The sequence below is a fragment of the Rhinatrema bivittatum genome, chromosome 1 (genome assembly GCF_901001135.1).
Source record: "Rhinatrema bivittatum chromosome 1, aRhiBiv1.1, whole genome shotgun sequence".
NCBI classification, from domain to species: Eukaryota; Metazoa; Chordata; class Amphibia; order Gymnophiona; family Rhinatrematidae; genus Rhinatrema; species Rhinatrema bivittatum.
The window spans coordinates 807,175,244-807,193,418 of NC_042615.1; the positions used below are offsets into that span (position 1 = coordinate 807,175,244).

The 18,175-nt window shown below is 51.0% G+C and overlaps 1 protein-coding gene across 1 annotated transcript in view; it reads right to left on the reverse strand.

The window, feature by feature from the left end:
* The window catches only part of NOL6 (nucleolar protein 6), a 207,050-nt gene that overhangs the window by 142,109 nt on the left and 46,766 nt on the right, over nt 1–18,175 (reverse strand). The window contains exons 14-15 of the mRNA XM_029581150.1: nt 17,911–18,059; nt 7,370–7,445 (exon numbers count right to left, since the gene is read on the reverse strand). Coding sequence (XP_029437010.1) covers nt 7,370–7,445; nt 17,911–18,059 — 225 coding nt within the window. The remainder of the gene's footprint in view (nt 1–7,369; nt 7,446–17,910; nt 18,060–18,175) is intronic.

The window sequence follows — 18,175 nt, forward strand, 5'->3', positions numbered from 1 at the left end:
GATGAAAGGCTCTCAATAAGAAGGCAAATCTCCCGCACTGTCCGTCTCTCAGTTGGCGTCTGACGTCATAAGGGGGCGTGGCCAAGCCCCAATTCGCGTGGGGCCGCGCTGCAAGAGATGCCAGCATCAAGAAGAAACGCCGACGCCATCGGAAGAGGTAACATCAGTTCTGACAGTGAGCTCCCCAGCCCTGAAGGCTTGCGTCTGTCATGAGGACCAGTCAGTTCAGAGGGGACAGGGGTACATCCCTTCCCAGATGAGCTTCCTGCAGCCATCACTGGAGCAGAGAGTATACTTCCATCAGTAAGCGGAGGCCAATTGAATAGTCTTGATACAATAGGATCCAACATGACAGCAGAGAGCGTTGAAATGTGTGCCCTTGCCCATGGCACTACTTCCAGGGATGCTGCCATCAAACCAAGGACTTGAAGATAGCTCCGCACTGTCTGGCACATCGTGTTCATCATCAGATGCACTTGGGCCATTAACTTCCTTATCCGTGTGATCGGAAGGAAGACCTTGCCCTGCTTGGTGCTGAACTGGACTTCAAGATATTCCAAAAACTGGGAGAGTTTGAGACTGTTTTTGTCCAGGTTTACGACCCAACTGAGTTCCTGAAGCAAGGAGGTCACCCTGTTGGTCACCCGGAGACTCTCTTCCAAGGACTTTGCCCAGATCAACCAGTCATCCAAGTATGGATGCACCAGAATTCCCTCTTTTCTCAACGCTGCAGCTACGACCACCATAATCTTGGAAAATGTTCTGGGGCCGGTGGCAAGGCCAAAGGGCGGTGCACGGAACTGATAAAGGCGACTCAGTACTGCAAAGCGTAGGAAACGATGTTCTTGTTGGATTGGAATATGCAAATCGGCCTCAGATAGGTCCAGTGAGGTTAAGAACTCTTCTGATTGCACGGCCATTATCACAAAAGCGTAGGGTTTCCATGCGGAAACGAATCACTCATAAATGTTAGTTGATGCTCTTGAGGTCCAGGATGGGGTGAAAGGAACCTTCCTTCTTGGGTACGATGAAATAGATGGAATAACACTCCATATTTTCCTGGGGTGCAGGTACTGGAATTATAGCCCTCATCCTGAGGAGCCCTTAACAGGGTAATCTCCACTGCCAGCTTCTTGTGCTGGGAGTGGCAATAAGATATCATGAATATGTCCCGAGGAGTGCTGTGAAATTCCAGCACGTATCCTTCTCATATGACCTCCAGTACCCATTTATCCAACGTGATCTCCACCCACTGTTGGTAGAAGAGGGACAGTCGACCCCCTATCTCCTCATTCTGAGGGTGGGTCGGCAAAACTTCATTGGGGAGTTCAGAACAAACCTGAACCCGAGCCTGACCCTCTCTTGAGCTGGCTGCCAACTTCAAAAGGACTGAGACCTCCCAAAGGATAGAAACCTTTGAAATGTCAAGTTTCAGTAGGGGCAAAAGTTTTGGGAGCCCCTGGATCAACCCCTTCATGGACGAGGGGTGCTGTAATTGCTCTCTCATCTTCTGGTAGCCGGGGTACTGAAAATTCGCCCCATTTACTGGCCAGTTTTTCCAATTTGCTTCCGAAGAGGAGTGATCCTTTAAAGGACATCTTTGTGAGATTTGCCTTGGAGTTTGCGTCTGCTGACCAATTCTGCAGCCATAGCTGTCTTCTGGCCGCCACCACTGAGGCCACTCCTCTGGTAGAGATATGGACTAGGTCCATGCCTGCATTAGCTAAAAAGGTGGCGGCAGGTACCATAAACGCTCTGGAATTCGTCCCCAAGTCATCCACCTCTCGACCGAGGGTCAGGTATGAACGAGCTACCAGGGAACAAGCAGCAAATCTGTAAGGTCATTGCTATTCCATCAAAGGCCGGTTTAAGGATTGACTCCATCCGTCTATCATGCGCATCCTTTAAGGCCGCTCCTCCCTCCATTGGGATAGCTGTTCACTTAGAGACAGCACAAACCAGCACATCCACTTAAGGGAAATGCAAACGTTCTCTTGCTGCCGGATCCAGTGGGTATAGAGCTTCTAACACTCATTCACCTTTAAAACTTGCTTCTGGGGCATCTCATTCGAGGTCAATGAACTCCTGGATGGCTTCCAGTACTGGAAAGTAACAAGAGGCTTTCTGTAGGGAAATCAGAATAGGATTCTTGTTTGGTTCCTTCATACAGTCTGCCCAGGAACCCCCAGCATTTTCAGGTTCTGGGAATTCAGGGCCGGCAATTCGTCCTTATGGAAAAACCATAACATGGTCAGATACGTTTCTAAATCCGGGGGCGGGGGGGGATTTCTCCATCTTCCAAGGAATCTGGAGCCTCTTCTTCGTTCGTGCCGCCTGTGTCCCTGCCAGGGATACTCTTGTTGAGTCGAGGCATGCCTCTAGGTCTGCCAATAGGACTGGGAGAGGGAGGACTTATCGGCTGAGGTTCTGTCTGGACAGGGGCAAGTGAGGTAGCAGACTGCGCCTGTATGAAGGCCTTCAAATAATTCCAGCCAAGAGAAAGCAGCCAGGTTCATGCCTAGCCCAGGAGGTACTGGGGTAAGTGCCACTAAATTTCCCTCTCCCATGGATGACCCAGTCCCGGGGTTACTCAGATCCGGGGTACTTCCAGTTAAGGCTATGGCTGACCCATCCTCTGAATGGGAGGAGCCAGGCTTAGCAAAGTCCGGGGAGGCTTCCTCACAGTACTGACATAAGCAAGAATCCAGGTCATACTATGCAGCCCTAATATGACAAGCAGCGCAGAGAGAGAGGCGCTTATGTTTCTTTGCTGACAGAGCCATTTCTGACAGTAATTTTGAGTTCAGGCGGCTTGCGCTTAAAATTTATGTGCACAGATTTCAGGTGCCTAAGCGGGCTGCAGTGAGGCGCACGCAAAACCCGGCTTTACTCGTATTCTGCGCCTTGAAAGTTGCGCTCGTATGTGCGCTCGCGGTGTTATGCGCATAGCGCATGCAAAGAGCCAACACACACTACGCGTACCGAAGCTCTATGGTGGGCAATACAAGCACAAAAACAAGCGCACGATGGCGCCGCCGCGACCTACCACGCAGTGTGCCGACCAAGACTAAAGCAGGGGGGCCACTCAACCCACTCAGAAGCCCACTTCCCCTTACCCCAACAGGATTGGAAACGATGTCGGTATGGTACGCCAAGCAAAGAGACCGGAGGAAGTCTTACTGAAACCCCTCTTTTTTTTTAAAAAACTTACCTGGGCTCAGCACTTACTGGCTGAGTACAGAGACATTCTCTGGATGCAGGGGCAGAGGGCTTTGGCCGTCATTGCCGTGCTCGGCTTCCTGCACCTGCTGTCTTTCAGCTGCTTCAGCAGCAAAGTCCATGCCAGGACCCAGACCAAGGCACATCTCTGAGGGATCTCGGAAATCACCTCAGGAATTCTCAACAGAGATGGACCTTTTGGTATCACTGCAGGAGAGCAGGGCTCAATCTTTTCTCCCATTTAGAAGCAGAATTTCTTCTTCCAAAAAGGAAAGCATGTCTACATCTGCGGGAGACGGAGAAATACTGAAGGGCTGTGATCACTGCAGGGGTGTATCTATGGTGACGTTAGCTTTTTGAAACCTGACTCAGTAGTCCATCTGCTGGCAGGGGAGCATAAACCCATTGGTCCTGATCCATCTGGCTATGCAGTAAGAGAGTTTAAAAAAATAAATTAATTAATTGGTAGACAGAATTACCTGTAGAAGACTAGTGAATATTTGAAGGATGCAAAGCTTTGGGACTAACTAAAGGCTCTTCACTGACAGAGAAAAAATTACCCTTCCCTCCCCTGCCCAAGTCAAAAAGAAAAGAAAAAAAAAACATTAAATAACTGTTAGCCTTCTAGAAGTTACCAACTGCAGTCAACCACACTGTGGCCTGTAGCGAGCTATCGAAGCACAATTTATGGCTACGCTGCCACACAAAACACAGTAAAATGACCAAGGAGAGTTCATCGGTGTTTTTGTAGCTCACGACAATGGTCACAAGTGGGACCCAAGGCTTCAGAAGCAGCATGCGGCTACGGAGCGAGGAAACCAGGTTGGCCGTACAACGATGCTTTTAAGCCATCGTTCTTTCCTGGTAAAACGATGGAAAGTCTGCATCCAAGCCTACCAGCTGTTAAATTTCAGGCACCGTGCTGAACACAAAACATCCGTGGGGGGGAAAAAAAAAAAAGCAGTGACTGCACAGGTGTTCCCCAAGCCCTGGGCTACAGAGAGTTCATCAGAGGCCAACGATGGGAAAACCCTACTGTTTTGGCAGCGAGGAGCAGATTGCATCAGGTTTGATGGTTTGGGCTGGTGCCCACAGTGTTTCATAAGCCAAGGGCCTGGCCCGCAGATTTACAACATGGAAAATGGGCATCATCCTCAGCAGCTCGCGGCTTCTGTTTCTTCCCTGGGCGAACCTAAATCCGAAATAAGACGTTACTGTGGAGGACGCTACCGCAGCTGGTGAACTGGAAATCTCTCAGAGACCAGCCGCTTTACCCCAGTGCTGCCAGCCACCATCTTTACTGGTGATCATGCTGATGTTTCAGGGCTCTGGAAGCGTCCCCATGCAATGGAAGCCATTTGTTGCAAGCCCAAAAGTAAAGGTGGTTTAAAATAAAAAGGTGTACTATTTAATCTTTTCAATAGCAACCTGAATAAAGATGGAGGAAAAATATCCAATTGCCATAAATAAAGTAGTTTCTGGTGATTTGTCTTTTTTTCTTTGTATCACAATACAGATTTTTGTTTAAACCAGCTACATATCAGCAAGGCTTTAAAAAAAAAAAACAAAAAAACTAAGTTAAAAACACCCAGGCTAGCATGAGGACTCAGCAGAAAACAGGGCCGTGGGACAGATCGCACGCCGCTGCCCCCCCCCCCGTCTTCCTCTTCCAACACGAGGAATGCCTGCCAACAGCGGAGCCGTGCTATGAGGAGACCTGAGAGAAGAGAGCAAACGCAGCTGGGCTACTCGGGCTTTCCTCACGGAGGGATCCACTTCTCCGGCAGACCGAGTTACGGAGACCCTCGATCCACTCTCGCTCACCTCTCAAACTGCTAAACGTAAAAGTATTCAGGTCGGCTGGGTTCTGCGTGCGCCAGCAAGACCCCTCTCCGGGGCAGATGACTACAATTCAACAAGGTCCTATTCCTGGCACCGCTACGGTGTAATAGCCTCTCACATTTTGGAGTGAAACTGGAGAAAGAAAATGATGGAAGAGACTCTGCAAATTTTCCAAATTAAAAAAAAAGGGTTCAATCTTGCTGTGCACCCCTCTGATATTTATATTAAGGCTTGGCTAATTTTCTAAAAGCTTGCTTGCTAAAAGGTATGTGGTGGGAGAATAATATATGAAAAAATAAAGCTACCAAGACTTTTGCCCAAATATGCATCATTTCCACCAACACCTCTGGTCCCCCTGCAGGTTCCAAGCTGCAACACCACTCCATGTGAGCTGCTCTCCCGTTCAGCTCACCGACAAGAACACGGAGCTGTTCAGGGACACAGATTTACAGAAACCTAGAAAGTAATTAGGGTCCACTCTGCAACTCTTCGAGCTCCCTTGGTCTAACCGACCTTGCGAAAAACTGACATCATTACCCGACCCTCGAGAATAGCACTCACGGGGCTCAAAGTATAAATGCTCGTTTTGAAAGGCAAGGTGTGTTGGCTCCAGTCAACAGAGCAGCCCTGCCCTCCATCGGAAAAACTGTACTGAGTGCAGGACTCTGAGCTGACATATGCACTCAGTCCCCGCAGCAGCAGCCACACCCCTCCCCCCCCCCCCCCCCCCCATCCCCTCAGGTTCCGGTTTTGAGAAGGAAGGAGGGAGGGAGGGGCTGCCGCAGGGATCGCGAGCCACGCACTTGCTCAGTGAAGCCTTTCTGCCCGTTCTGCAGAGCCAGCATCCCGCACACCTATGCCAGAGGGCTGACAATCTGGGTGCACTGGGGAGAGGAGGAGGAGGAGGAGGAAGATGTGATGGTGGCAGCCCATCGAGAGAAGGGGGAGGGGGGGGGAGAGGTAGTGTGTAAATTGGGTTTTACTGTAATTCAAACGGAAGCAATGCACATCTAAAAATTCAGAAGAGGTTACAGCTTGATATGTGTGCCTGAGTCCGAGACCAACTTGGAGACTATGACTCACCCAGAATCCTCTGCTGTCTTGGCCTGCTTGCAGTTCTGGCCATGGGAACCTTAAATACCCTATTGACCCTGATTTGGAGAAATTACAGGAGACATCTGGACAGCAGCAGCAGCTGTCAACAACTTATGATAGAAGGTCATGGGGGTCACAGAAAAGCAGAAGGAAAAGGTCAGAATCTCCCAGGCTAATGTTTCAACTAAAGTGGCACCAGCAAAACCAGAGTCTTGGAAACCTCCCTAAGGGTGAAAACCTGACAGGACAAAGGACTAACAGAAGACTGATGTGAACATTAGGCAAGTAGGCCTCAATTTGGGAGGGGGATCAGGGTAACTTAGGTTTAATTCATCTCGTGTTGACATAAGAAATTGTGCACTGATCCTCCCATAGGTTCATATTAGGGATTATTGTATGTTTTACCTATAAAAAGCAGCACTCACTGACAGAGAGAGAGAGAGACAGGTTAGTGCTTCTCCTGGGCATCTAGACAGAGAGAACTGCGACTCTGTACCTCCAGTGCTTATTGATGTGTTATAATAAATTAAAATTTGTTTCTACTAAATTTGGTGTGATACCTTTTGTGTCTGCGGATAAGCGCCTTATGCTTGATTTGGCGCTTAACAAGGCGAACACTGATTTTCACACTTCATAGAACTTGTTACTCCGTATTTTCCGTTTCCTCTCTTTCTGGACACAGCACACAAAGAACTGACATATTAAAAGACCCGATACTTTATATACAGCGCCTGCTCCATACAGAGCCTGTCCCCTCAAGGGCTGAAGAGCTCAGGGGACGTGCACAGGGATAACAGCTTGCCTCCTCTAGGGCTGGAAAGTCCAGGGACAGGTACAGGGATAACAGAGCCAGACCCCACGCCCCCATAACAGGAAGTGTGAAAGATACAGCCCCTGAAAACAATTTGGAGGCCTTCATAAAAAAATCACAGGCTGGTCTCAGCCCAGTTCCATGTGGGTCAATATCCACATCAGTGGAAAAATAAAATACAGAAACTTTTACCACATTCAACACCACTGTGGCGTGAAGGACCTAAGAAATTTATGGTTGAATAATTCTTATATTATTTTGGCAAAACAGCTTCTCATCATCAAAAAAAAAACACCTTTTCACTCAGTTGGTTTCCTGTACATTTGTGTTTCAAGGTTGCCAGGGCTCATCACTGTATGTATTCAACCTTTGCATCCAACAGTATCCTATTATTCTACTCACCACTTTTCCTCTCCGGATGAGAGAGTCCAGCAGAGCCCCAGCGTAGCATACGGAATATTCTGGAATATCAGCGTGGCTTAACAGGTGTAAATCAAGAAAGGCAGAATTAAAGGCAATATGCAAATAGCTGCGCTTTAAATAAATAAATACATACATAAAACATGCTTTCAGTTCAATAAAAAAAAGCCTGAATTCAATCTAACAATGTTATGAGTAAGTTGAAAACAGCAATTCACCAGTCAAAGAGGGTCATATGACCAGGCTCAGCAGTGAATGGGTGGAACTTTCCAAAATTTGGTGAAAGGCTTTTTTTGTTGCCTGTCATTGTGCATGCATGGCGGCTCCTGCACTGCATTGGTCCAGTGGTTCCCCATGAGTTCCATACAAAAGCTTTGGCCGAGGAGAAAAGGGGAGGGATTCTAGGACTTGCTCTCTTCAGAGACCAGCAGGTTCGCTCTAGTCACACACATGCAACTCCCTAGCAAAGGGTCATCATCAATAAAAGAGGGAAGCTGCAACAAGAACAGCAAACAAATGGGAAATATCTTTGTTGGGATTAAAACCATTTAATTTGTTATTTACTTATTTTCTACTTTTTTTTTTTTTTTTTTTAAACAGGGAAGACAACCCAAAATGATAAAAATGGGCCCTAGGAGGAATGAAGTTGGACTCTAAGCCTCAAACAGATCAAACCAACTATCCCACCTGGAGGCTGTGTCCAAAACATAATGGGATTTGAATGTGGACTGGGTGACAGCTTTGCTTATTTGATCAACGTACATACACCTTTGGTGGGTGACCGAAGTCACTATGGCCCTAACATTTTGGGCCCCATTACGCCTTTCTAAGGTCACGCCTGCCTGAGCATAATAAGAGATGCAATCTGCGATCCAATTAGAAACAGTGTGCTTTGTCACCACACTCCCAGGTCTTTTGGGGTGAAAACAAACAAAAAAAAAATGGGTGGACTCCTATGGGTTCGAGTCCACGCCAACAAAACAAAACAAAAAACAAAAAACCAGACATGGCAGCTGTCTTGCAATCCAGGGAACGAAGGAGCTTTTTCACTTTCATGGACATATGACCTAGGCAAAAATGCTGGTAGGATGATCAACTGATTAATATGGAAATCCACCACCACCTTAGATAAGAATTTGTGATGCATGCAAGTTGCCACCTTATCATGGTGAAATGTAGTAAAAGGTGAAAGTCACTAGGGCTCAGAGCTCACCAGCTGTGGGCTGAAGTGTCCACAGTCAAAAATGCAGCTCTGTAGCTCAGCTAATTGAGTTCACAAGAGTCAACTGAATCACAGGGAGATTTCATAGGCTGGGTAAGAACCAGGCTGACGTCCCATGATTCTGTGGGCCGTCAAATGAAGCAAGCCTTGCATGAATAAGAAAATTATTCCTTACCTGCTAATTTTCGTTCCTGTAGTACCATGGATCAGTCCAGACAGTGGGTTATGTCCCCAATCCAGCAGATGGAGTCAGCCAAAGCCTTGAGGGGGCGTCACCATGAGTGCTACTACCCCCTCTGCAGGAGTTCAGTATCGAGAATATCCAAGCCCGAGTAAAACAAGAACCCCCAAATTGGATCAAGTTTAATGAGCGGCAACAATCAGCCGTAGAACGTAGGCAACAAAACCGAGCCCTTCCCACCAACGGGTGGGAGGACAAAAGGTCAGCGTGTCAACCCCCAAAACGGAACAGTGACAAACAGGTAAGAACTGAGCAATCGGAGAGACAGAAAATACTACCGTCCCGTAGAGGAAAAACCCCGTCGAGCAGGAGTAGGACCCAAATGCGGTGGGCGTCTGGACTGATCCATGGTACTACAGGAACGAAAATTAGCAGGTAAGGAATAATTTTCTTTTCCCTGTACGTACCTGGATCAGTCCAGACAGTGGGATGTACCCAAGCGTCCCTAAACCGGGTGGGGTCCTGCGAGACCTGCTCGTAGAACCTGCTCACCAAAGTGTCCAAAGACCGAGGAAGCGAGGTGAAGACGATAGTGTCTGGAGAACGTGTGTAACGATTTCCAGGTGGCTGCTCTACAGATTTCTTGAGAGGAGACCGAGCGGGTCTCCGCCCAAGAGGACGCCTGAGAGCGTGTAGAATGCGCAACAATACCGGGCGGGGGAGTCCGCCCCACCCCAATGTAGGAAGCGGCAATGCCGGCCTTCAACCATCTGGCAATGGTCGTCTTCGAGGCCTGAGCTCCCTTCCGAGGGCCGGACCAGAGGACGAAGAGATGGTCAGAAGTCCTGAAATCATTCGTAGCCTCCAGATAGCGGTGCAGGGTGCGCTTGACGTCCAGAAGCCGGAGAGACATCGGTTCCGAAGCGGAGAAGGAAGGAAGCTCCACCGTCTGATTCACATGGAACGCGGACACCACCTTCGGGAGAAAGGAGGGAACAGTGCGAATCGAAACCCCGGAATCCGAGAATCGGAGGTAGGGTTCCCTGCACGACAGGGCCTGCAGCTCCGAGATGCGCCGAGCGGAGCAGATGGCCACCAGAAACACCGCCTTGAGAGTGAGATCCTTGATTGTCGCATTCCGCAGTGGTTCAAACGGAGGTCCCGACATGGCCCGTAGCACCAGGTTGAGACTCCAGGAGGGACAAGGATTCCGCACCGGAGGTCGCATGTGTTGGACCCCTTTGAGGAAACGGAGAATATCCGGGTGTTGTAGCAGGGAACCCCCGTCTCGCAGGAGCGAGCCAAGGGCGGCCACCTGAACCCGGAGAGAGTTGTAGGCAAGCCCCTTGTCCACCCCTGCTTGCAGGAACTGAAGGATCTGAGGAACCGAAGCCTCAGAGGGACTCGTGTTCAGGCCGGCACACCACAGCTCGAACACCTTCCAGACTCGCACATAGGCTACCGACGTCGAAGTCTTCCGAGAACGCAGCAGTGTTGAGACTACCGCCTCCTGGTAGCCCCGGCGCCGGAGGCGGCGCCTCTCAAAAGCCAGGCCGCAAGACAGAAGAGTTCTGCCTGGTCGAAAAATACCGGGCCTTGGTGAAGGAGGCGGGGGAGATGTCCCAGACGGATGGGTCCGTCGATCACCAGATGGATCAGGTCCGCAAACCAAGGTCGTCTTGGCCACTCCGGGGCGACGAAGATCACCGGTCCCTGGTGGACCTCTACCCGGCGGAGTAGTCTTCCCACAAGTGGCCACGGCGGGAACGCGTAAAGGAGCAGGTTGGCCGGCCACGGGAGTACGAGAGCGTCCACGCCCTCCGCTCCCCGCTCTCTCCGGCGGCTGAAGAACCGGGGAGCCTTGGTGTTTCGTGCGGACGCCATGAGGTCGAGATGGGGGGGTCCCCACCGCCAAACAAGCAGCTGCATCGCCTCGTCGGAGAGGGACCATTCCCCGGGGTCCAAGAGCTGACGGCTGAGGTAATCGGCCTGTATGTTGTCCACGCCTGCGATGTGTGAGGCCGCCAGGCGGGCCAGATGCCGCTCCGCCCACTGCATCAGCATCTCTGTTTCGAGCGCGACCTGCGGACTGCGAGTGCCGCCCTGTCGGTTGATATAGGCCACCGTCGTCGCATTGTCCGATAAGATCCTGACCTCCCGGTTCTGGAGGAGAGGCAGGAAGTGCTGGAGAGCTAATCTGACCGCTCTGGTCTCCAGGAGATTGATGGACCATTTTGATTCCTCCGCGGACCACGTTCCTTGCGTGGCGCTGCGGTCGCAGACCGCTCCCCAGCCTACGAGGCTGGCGTCGGTGGTTACCACGACCCAATTTGGCAGATCGAGAGACACGCCGCGGGCCAAATTCTCCGGATTCATCCACCAGGTCAGACTGTTCCGGGCAAACAGCGGCAGGGGAAGGAGCACCTGGTAGTCCTGCGAAAGGGACTTCCAGCGGGATAGAAGCGCTCTCTGTAGAGGCCTGAGGTGCGCAAATGCCCAAGGGACCATGTCGATGGTGGAACCCATCACCCCTAGGAGCTGCAGGTAGTCCCAGGAGGTGGGAACCGATAACGCAGAAAACCGTTGTATGTGTTCCCGCAGGGCTTGCGCCTTGTCCTGACGTAGAAAAACCGCGCCCACACGGGTGTCGAAGGTCGCCCCCAGGAAATCCAAGCGCTGCGAGGGCACCAGGGAGCTCTTGGAAAAGTTCACCACCCATCCTAGGGACTGTAGAAACTCTATGACTCTGGCCACGGCCTCCTGTCCATGCCGAAAAGACTTCGCTCGAATGAGCCAATCGTCCAGGTAAGGATGAACTAGGATCCCCTCCTTCCGCAAGGCAGCCGCTACCACCACCATGATCTTGGTGAAAGTGCGCGGAGCCGTTGCCAGCCCGAACGGGAGAGCCACGAACTGGAAATGTTGATCCAGGATCTTGAACCGTAGCAGACAATGATGCTCCCGGCGAATGGGGATGTGGAGGTAGGCCTCCGTCAGGTCCAAGGAGGCCAGGAATTCCCCGCGATGCACCGCCGCGATCACGGACCGCAGCGTTTCCATGCGGAACCGAACCACCCGGAGTGATTTGTTGACTTCCTTCAAGTCCAGAATGGGCCGGTAGGAACCGTCCTTCTTTGGCACCACGAAGTAGATGGAATAATGGCCCGAGCCCACCTCTCCGAAGGGCACGGGCGCAATGGCGCCTATCTCCCAAAGTCTGTCCAGGGTCAACTGCACCGCCTGTCGCTTGGTGTCCGAGCCGCAAGGGGAGAATATGAACCGTCCCTTTGGAGCGCGGACAAACTCCAACGCGTAACCTTGTCCGATGGTGTCCAAAACCCACTGATCCGAGGTGATTCGCGCCCACTCCTCGTAGAAGAACGCCAGTCGCCCCCCGATCCTGGGGACGGCGGAGTGGGCGAGCTGAACATCATTGCGAGGACTTGGGAGGGGGTTGCCCAGCTGCGGGGGCGGGACGCGCGGGGCGGCGCCCGCGAAAGGAGCGAGACCAGGGCTGAGACCTGGGGGCAGAGGGCCTGGTTGCCGCCGGTCTGTAGTTCCGGTAGCGCCGTTGCGCCCTGGCTCTGGTCCGCGAGGACGGAAAAACCCTGGTGGAGCGATACCTGTCTTCCGGCAGGCGATGAACCGCATTTTCCCCCAGCGTCTTGATGATTTGATCCAAGTCCTCCCCGAACAGGAACTTGCCCCTGAATGGCAGGGAGCCCAGGCTCGACTTGGAGGATGTGTCCGCCGCCCAGTTGCGAAGCCATAGGAGGCGCCGTGCCGCTACCACCGAGGCCATGGAGCGGGCGAGGACCCGAAACAGGTCATAGGAGGCGTCAGCCCCATATGCAACCGCCGCTTCCAGTCTATCCGCCTGGGCGGCCTCCCCGGCCGGTAGGACCTGAGAGGTGAGCAGTTGTTGAACCCAGAGAAGGCTGGCCCGCTGGACCAGCGAGCTACACATCACAGCCCGCAATCCTACCGCGGAGACCTCGAAGACCCGCTTGAGGAAGACTTCCAACTTGCGATCTTGTGCGTCTCGTAAGGCCGCACCCCCTGTCACTGGGATGGTAGTCCTCTTCGTGACCGCTGTCACCGCGGAGTCCACTTTCGGTACCTTGATGAGATCGAGAAAATCGTCCGGCAGCGGGTAGAGCCGCTCCATGGTCCGGCTGCCCTTGAAGGAAGCTTCCGGGGCATCCCACTCCCCGGTGAGAAGCTGAAGGAAAGAATCATGAATGGGAAAAGCCCGAGCCCTCGGCCTCCGGGCTGCCAAGACCGGATCCCCCTTCCTTGAGGAAGTGACCACAGCGGGCGCTACGGGCGCGGGCGGCTCCGGTGGTGGATCGAGGTCCAACTCCTTAATAACCTGTGGCAGGAGGTCCTCCAGCTCTTCCCTCTGGAACAGCGTGTGCGGATCATCACCTTCTGAAGTGGAATCCCCTTGACCCGGGTCTGCCGGATCCGATCCAGGGGAACCTGGTCCTGTGCCCGCAGTCCCCGAGCTCCCCGGGAGCCGGGCGCGAGCGGGGGGGAAGGGGGCCCCCACACCCGCCGGAGCGGGGGGGGCCGGGGGGGGGCAGAGGGGCCCCCACAGGTAGGGAGGGCCGCGGTATCTTGTGTGGGGGAGGTCCCGTGGGAGGCTCAAGGCTCTGCAGATATGCCGTGTGCAGCAAAAGGATAAACTCTGGGGAAAACCCTTGTCTACCGGAGGGGGGCTCCGAGGGGGGGGCCCCCGGCGGGACTGCCTCCAGGTCCGGTTCCGGGAGTAAATGTGGCGGGGACTCCCCCCCATCCCCGGTCCCAAGCGCCGTCTGTTCCCCTTCAGGGGGTGCAGAGTGTAAAATGGCCGCCGTTCCCGCCAAGAATGGGGGAGGGGCCGGCCCCCGCCGCCCGGGCAAACCTGTTAGACGCGGGAAATCGATGAGGGGCCGCGAGGTGCCCTCCCCCCCGGGGAGACACCTCGCACAGATGCCCTCCCTCGAAATCCGCGATCCCAGCTCGCCGCAAGCAGAGCAGCGCTCTGGCCGCGGCATCGGAGCTGAGAAGGAAACAGGGCCGGCAGATTAAACCACCCGGCAGAGCCTCGGGGGGGGCCGAGAACGGGAGCGCCGCTGCGGGAGGGGGCCCGACGGCCTGCACAACCCGAATAGGAAGAAGAAAAAAACGGCGCCGCGGGGGGGCCTCCTGGCCGCACAACCCGAAGAGGAAGCAAAACGGCACCGCGGGGGGGCCTCCTGGCCGCGCGTACCCGCCGACGCCGCTCTCCCTGCCTGCTTCTGCAGCCCACGAGGAGCCGCGAAAATGGCCGCGGGCAAGGGAGAGAAACGCGGAGGGGCCGGTCCTACAGGCCTCCGCGAGCCCCTCCGTCGAAGATCAGCTGCAAGCAAGGAGAAAAGTAAAGGAAAACGACACTCACTTACCCCGCTCGCAAGGAGAGAAGAAGAAGAGAGCAAAACAAAACCCTGAGGGAAGCCACGCCTCCCAATTAGAGCCCTCTAACTTTTTTTTTTTTTTTTTGTAACAAACTTGATCCAAAAAAGAAGTAGGCAGAGAGAAAAACCAAATCAGAGAAGAAATACAAGAAATGCCTGAGTAATCGGGAGCAACCCGGATTCACTACTCGCATCTGCTGGAGTCAGAAGATACTGGACTCCTGCAGAGGGGGTAGTAGCACTCATGGTGACGCCCCCTCAAGGCTTTGGCTGACTCCATCTGCTGGATTGGGGACATAACCCACTGTCTGGACTGATCCAGGTACGTACAGGGAACTGACAACTAGGGTCTTTACAGGAATGGCATTTTCTTCTACATGCTAATAATATGTGCCAGTTCCACTGAGGTGAATGCTAACAGTTATATACGTACATTGATCAAATATGCACAGCTGTCACCCAGTCCACATTCAAATCACATTACTTTCTGGACACAGCCTCCAGGTGGGATAGTTGGTTTGATCTGTTTGAGGCTTAGAGTCCAACTTCATTCCTCCTAGGGCCCATTTTTATCATTTTGGGTTGTCTTCCCTGTTTAAAAAAAAAAAAAAAAAAAGTCGAAAATAAGTAAATAAAAAATTAAATGGTTTTAATCCCAACAAAGATATTTCCCATTTGTTTGCTGTTCTTGTTGCAGCTTCCCTCTTTTATTGATGATGACCTTTTGCTAGGGAGTTGCATGTGTGTGACTAGAGCAAACCTGCTGGTCTCTGAAGAGAGCAAGTCGCAAGTCCTAGAATCCCTCCCCTTCTCTCCTCGGCCAAAGCTTTTGTATAGAACTGATGTCACCATACTCCCAGGTCTTTTGGGTTGAAAATAAACAAAAAAAAATGGGTGGACTCCTATGCGTTCGAGTCCACTCCAAAAAAAAACAAACAAAAAAAAAAACTGACATGGCAGCTGTCTTGAAATCTGAAAGAGGTAGAAGTTATTCAAGAAATTAGTGTGTATAGTAAAAAAGGGATCTAGGGTCTTGCCTCACACCAGATGACCAACCTCTTCCATTTAAAGCCATAAGACCTTCTGGTGAGACACCTTATCAGAAAACATGATTGATGATCACACATTTCCTCAACATAGAGACTGTGAGGGCCAAAAATCCTGAGTAGAGCAACAATCCCTGGTTCTGTGCAATTAAAACTGAAGAAACTCCCAACTGGATTGGTTACCTCAGGAACAAGCCTTGAAGTGGAAACCAAGTCGGTCTTGGCCAAAAGGGAGCTATGAGACTCATGGTCTCAAATCAAAAATCAATCAGATCATGATTCCCCAGTTCCTTCTGTTTTCTAATTGCGAGTTTTACTAAGGTCTTGGGCAACAGAGGTATGGGAGGGTACATGTATGAATGAAGGGAGATATCTGCCTTCTGATCTTCTGGATAATAAGTCTGATACCCTTCTTGTTCAGGGTAGTTGCAAAGTGGTTTATCTCAGGTGTGTACCACTCAAAGAAGAATTTGTTTGCTACATCCTGATCCAGAAACCACTAGTGGGGAATCAGATAGTGATTCAGTCTGCTGCAGGATGTTCTCAAGTTCTACCAAGTACGTGGCTCTTAGAGTCACTCTATTAGAGACTGAGGTGTAGAACTGGACTGTCTCACAACATAGAAAGACGGAACTTGTTCCTCCCTTCTTGTTCAGGTAGAACATGACCATCCGACTGTTTAAAATAGGACCATTTGTTGGACATCTGACTTCTAAAAGCCTTAAGAGCTTTCAGTATTGTCCACTGCTCTCTAGTCCAATCTGGATTCATTTGTGGTTAGGACAATTTTTTGAGGAGGGATTCAGAAAGATAACCTCAAGGTTAAATTGTAACAGGAGAGCAATCAAGTCAGGGTGTCTCTGAACTGTTCAATGACAATAGCGGTCTCCTAAAGTGCTCAAATGACTTGATGGTCTATTGGGCTTGTCTCGTATAGAGATGTGTCTTGGGCATTATAAGAACTATGAAATCCATTAGATCCAGCATCCTCAAAATGGAAAAAATAGATCGCATCTGAATAACTCCTTCCACCATGGCTACTATGTTGTTAGCACGGTTGGTGGGAGATAAGCCGTAGCTTGCATAGTAACACAGTAACGACAGAAAAGGACCAAGTGGTCTATCCAGTCTGCCCAGCAAATTTCTTCTAGTAGCATTTGTCACACTGTGCAGATTACCTCCATGCTTCTCTTAAGGGTAGTAATTGCGACTCCTTGCAGTTGTCCCCAAGCCTTATAATAAGGGTAGTAATATTTACAATCAAAACCAAGCAACTGTCAAAACCATAAAAAATTTACTGCTAGCAACATTTTTACTGGGCGAGGAGCCTTCATGAAAATTCAGATAATGCTGCTTGACAAGACTTACTTTTGGACTTGGCCAAAAGTAGTCCTGTACTTTTTCCCTTATGTCTTCATTTCAGTCCCCAGACCGTAAAAATTGGGTCCCTTGTTGGTTGTCATCTGAATCCAATTCCCCTTCCACCCCATCCCCCCGAAGCAGAGAGCAATGTTACAGTTGCATCATGAGAATCAAGGTTTATTGGTTAAGGTCAGTAATCCTCAAGTCTTCTGTTAAGGGTAATAACTGCCGATCCATGCAGGTTACCCCCATGCTTATCAGTACCCTAGCCCGTAAAAGTCAGGATCCTTGTTGGATGTTGTGTGAATCCGATTCCCCCTTCCCCCTCCCCCCAGCCATTGAAGAGAAATGGTTATATTGCAGTTGCATCAAAAGCATCAAGTCTTATCAGTTAAGACTTTCTGTGAAGGGTAGTAACCACCACGCTTAGCAGGTTACTCCCATGCACCCTTTTCTTCATTTCCAGCCTCCAGCCTTAGGTATCCACAGTGTTTATCCCATGCCCCTTTGACTGGTTTTGTCTTCACCACCTCCTCCGGAAGGGCATTCCAGGCATCCACTCTTTCTGTGAAGAAATATTTCCTGACATTGGTTCTGAGTCGTCCTCCCTTGAGTTTCATTTTGTGATCCCTAGTTCTACTGATTTCTTTCCAATGGAAAAGGTTTGAAGTTCGTGCATCATTAAAACTTTTGAGGTATCTGAAAGTCTGTATCATATCTCCCCTGCACCTCCTCTCTTCTAGGGTATACTGTACATATTTAGATCCTTCAGCCTCTCCTCATAAGTCTTCCCATGGAGACCACACAACATTTTGGTCACCCTTCTCTGTACAAGCTCCATCCTGTCTCTATCCTTTCTGAGTTCCGGGCACCAGTACTGAACGCAGTACTCCAGGAGAGGCCTCACCAAGGAGCTGTACAAGGGCATTATCACCTCCTTTTTCTTACTGGTTATTCCTCTCTCTCTGGTCACCCATGCACAAGAAAAGGCTTTTGCTTTTTCCAGAAAGTTCATGTCCATTTTGCACAGAGTGCAGTCACATGACCCAACCATGCGCCTAGATGAGCCTGCTCTGCCACACAGTACAGAAAGCTCTCGGTCATACCATCGAAAAATGAACCCTGATATGCAACACAAAAAAAAAAAAAAAAAAATCAGGAATTTCCTTCCCCGCATCATTACATATTCATTCTATCACCCCCTTCTACATATGGTCTGCAGACTTGAGCGGCTGCAGGCCGAGGGGAAGGGAAGCAGGGCCTTCAGGACTTACAGCTGCAGCAAGTGCTTCACCACACGCTCGGGGATGAGCCGCTTCTCGGACAGGGTGCCTGCAGCCCACACGACGGCCTCGCAGATGGAACCATCCTGGAACCGCCTCAGCTCAGACTTCTCTCCCCAAAACTTCCGAAATTCCACCGCCTGCCAGGCAGGAAACATAGAAATCAGGAATTTAAAGATGAAAGACAACTGGGCGTGTCTCCTGGAACACGGCAGATAAACAATCTATGTACGTTCACACTGACTTGTCTGGATTT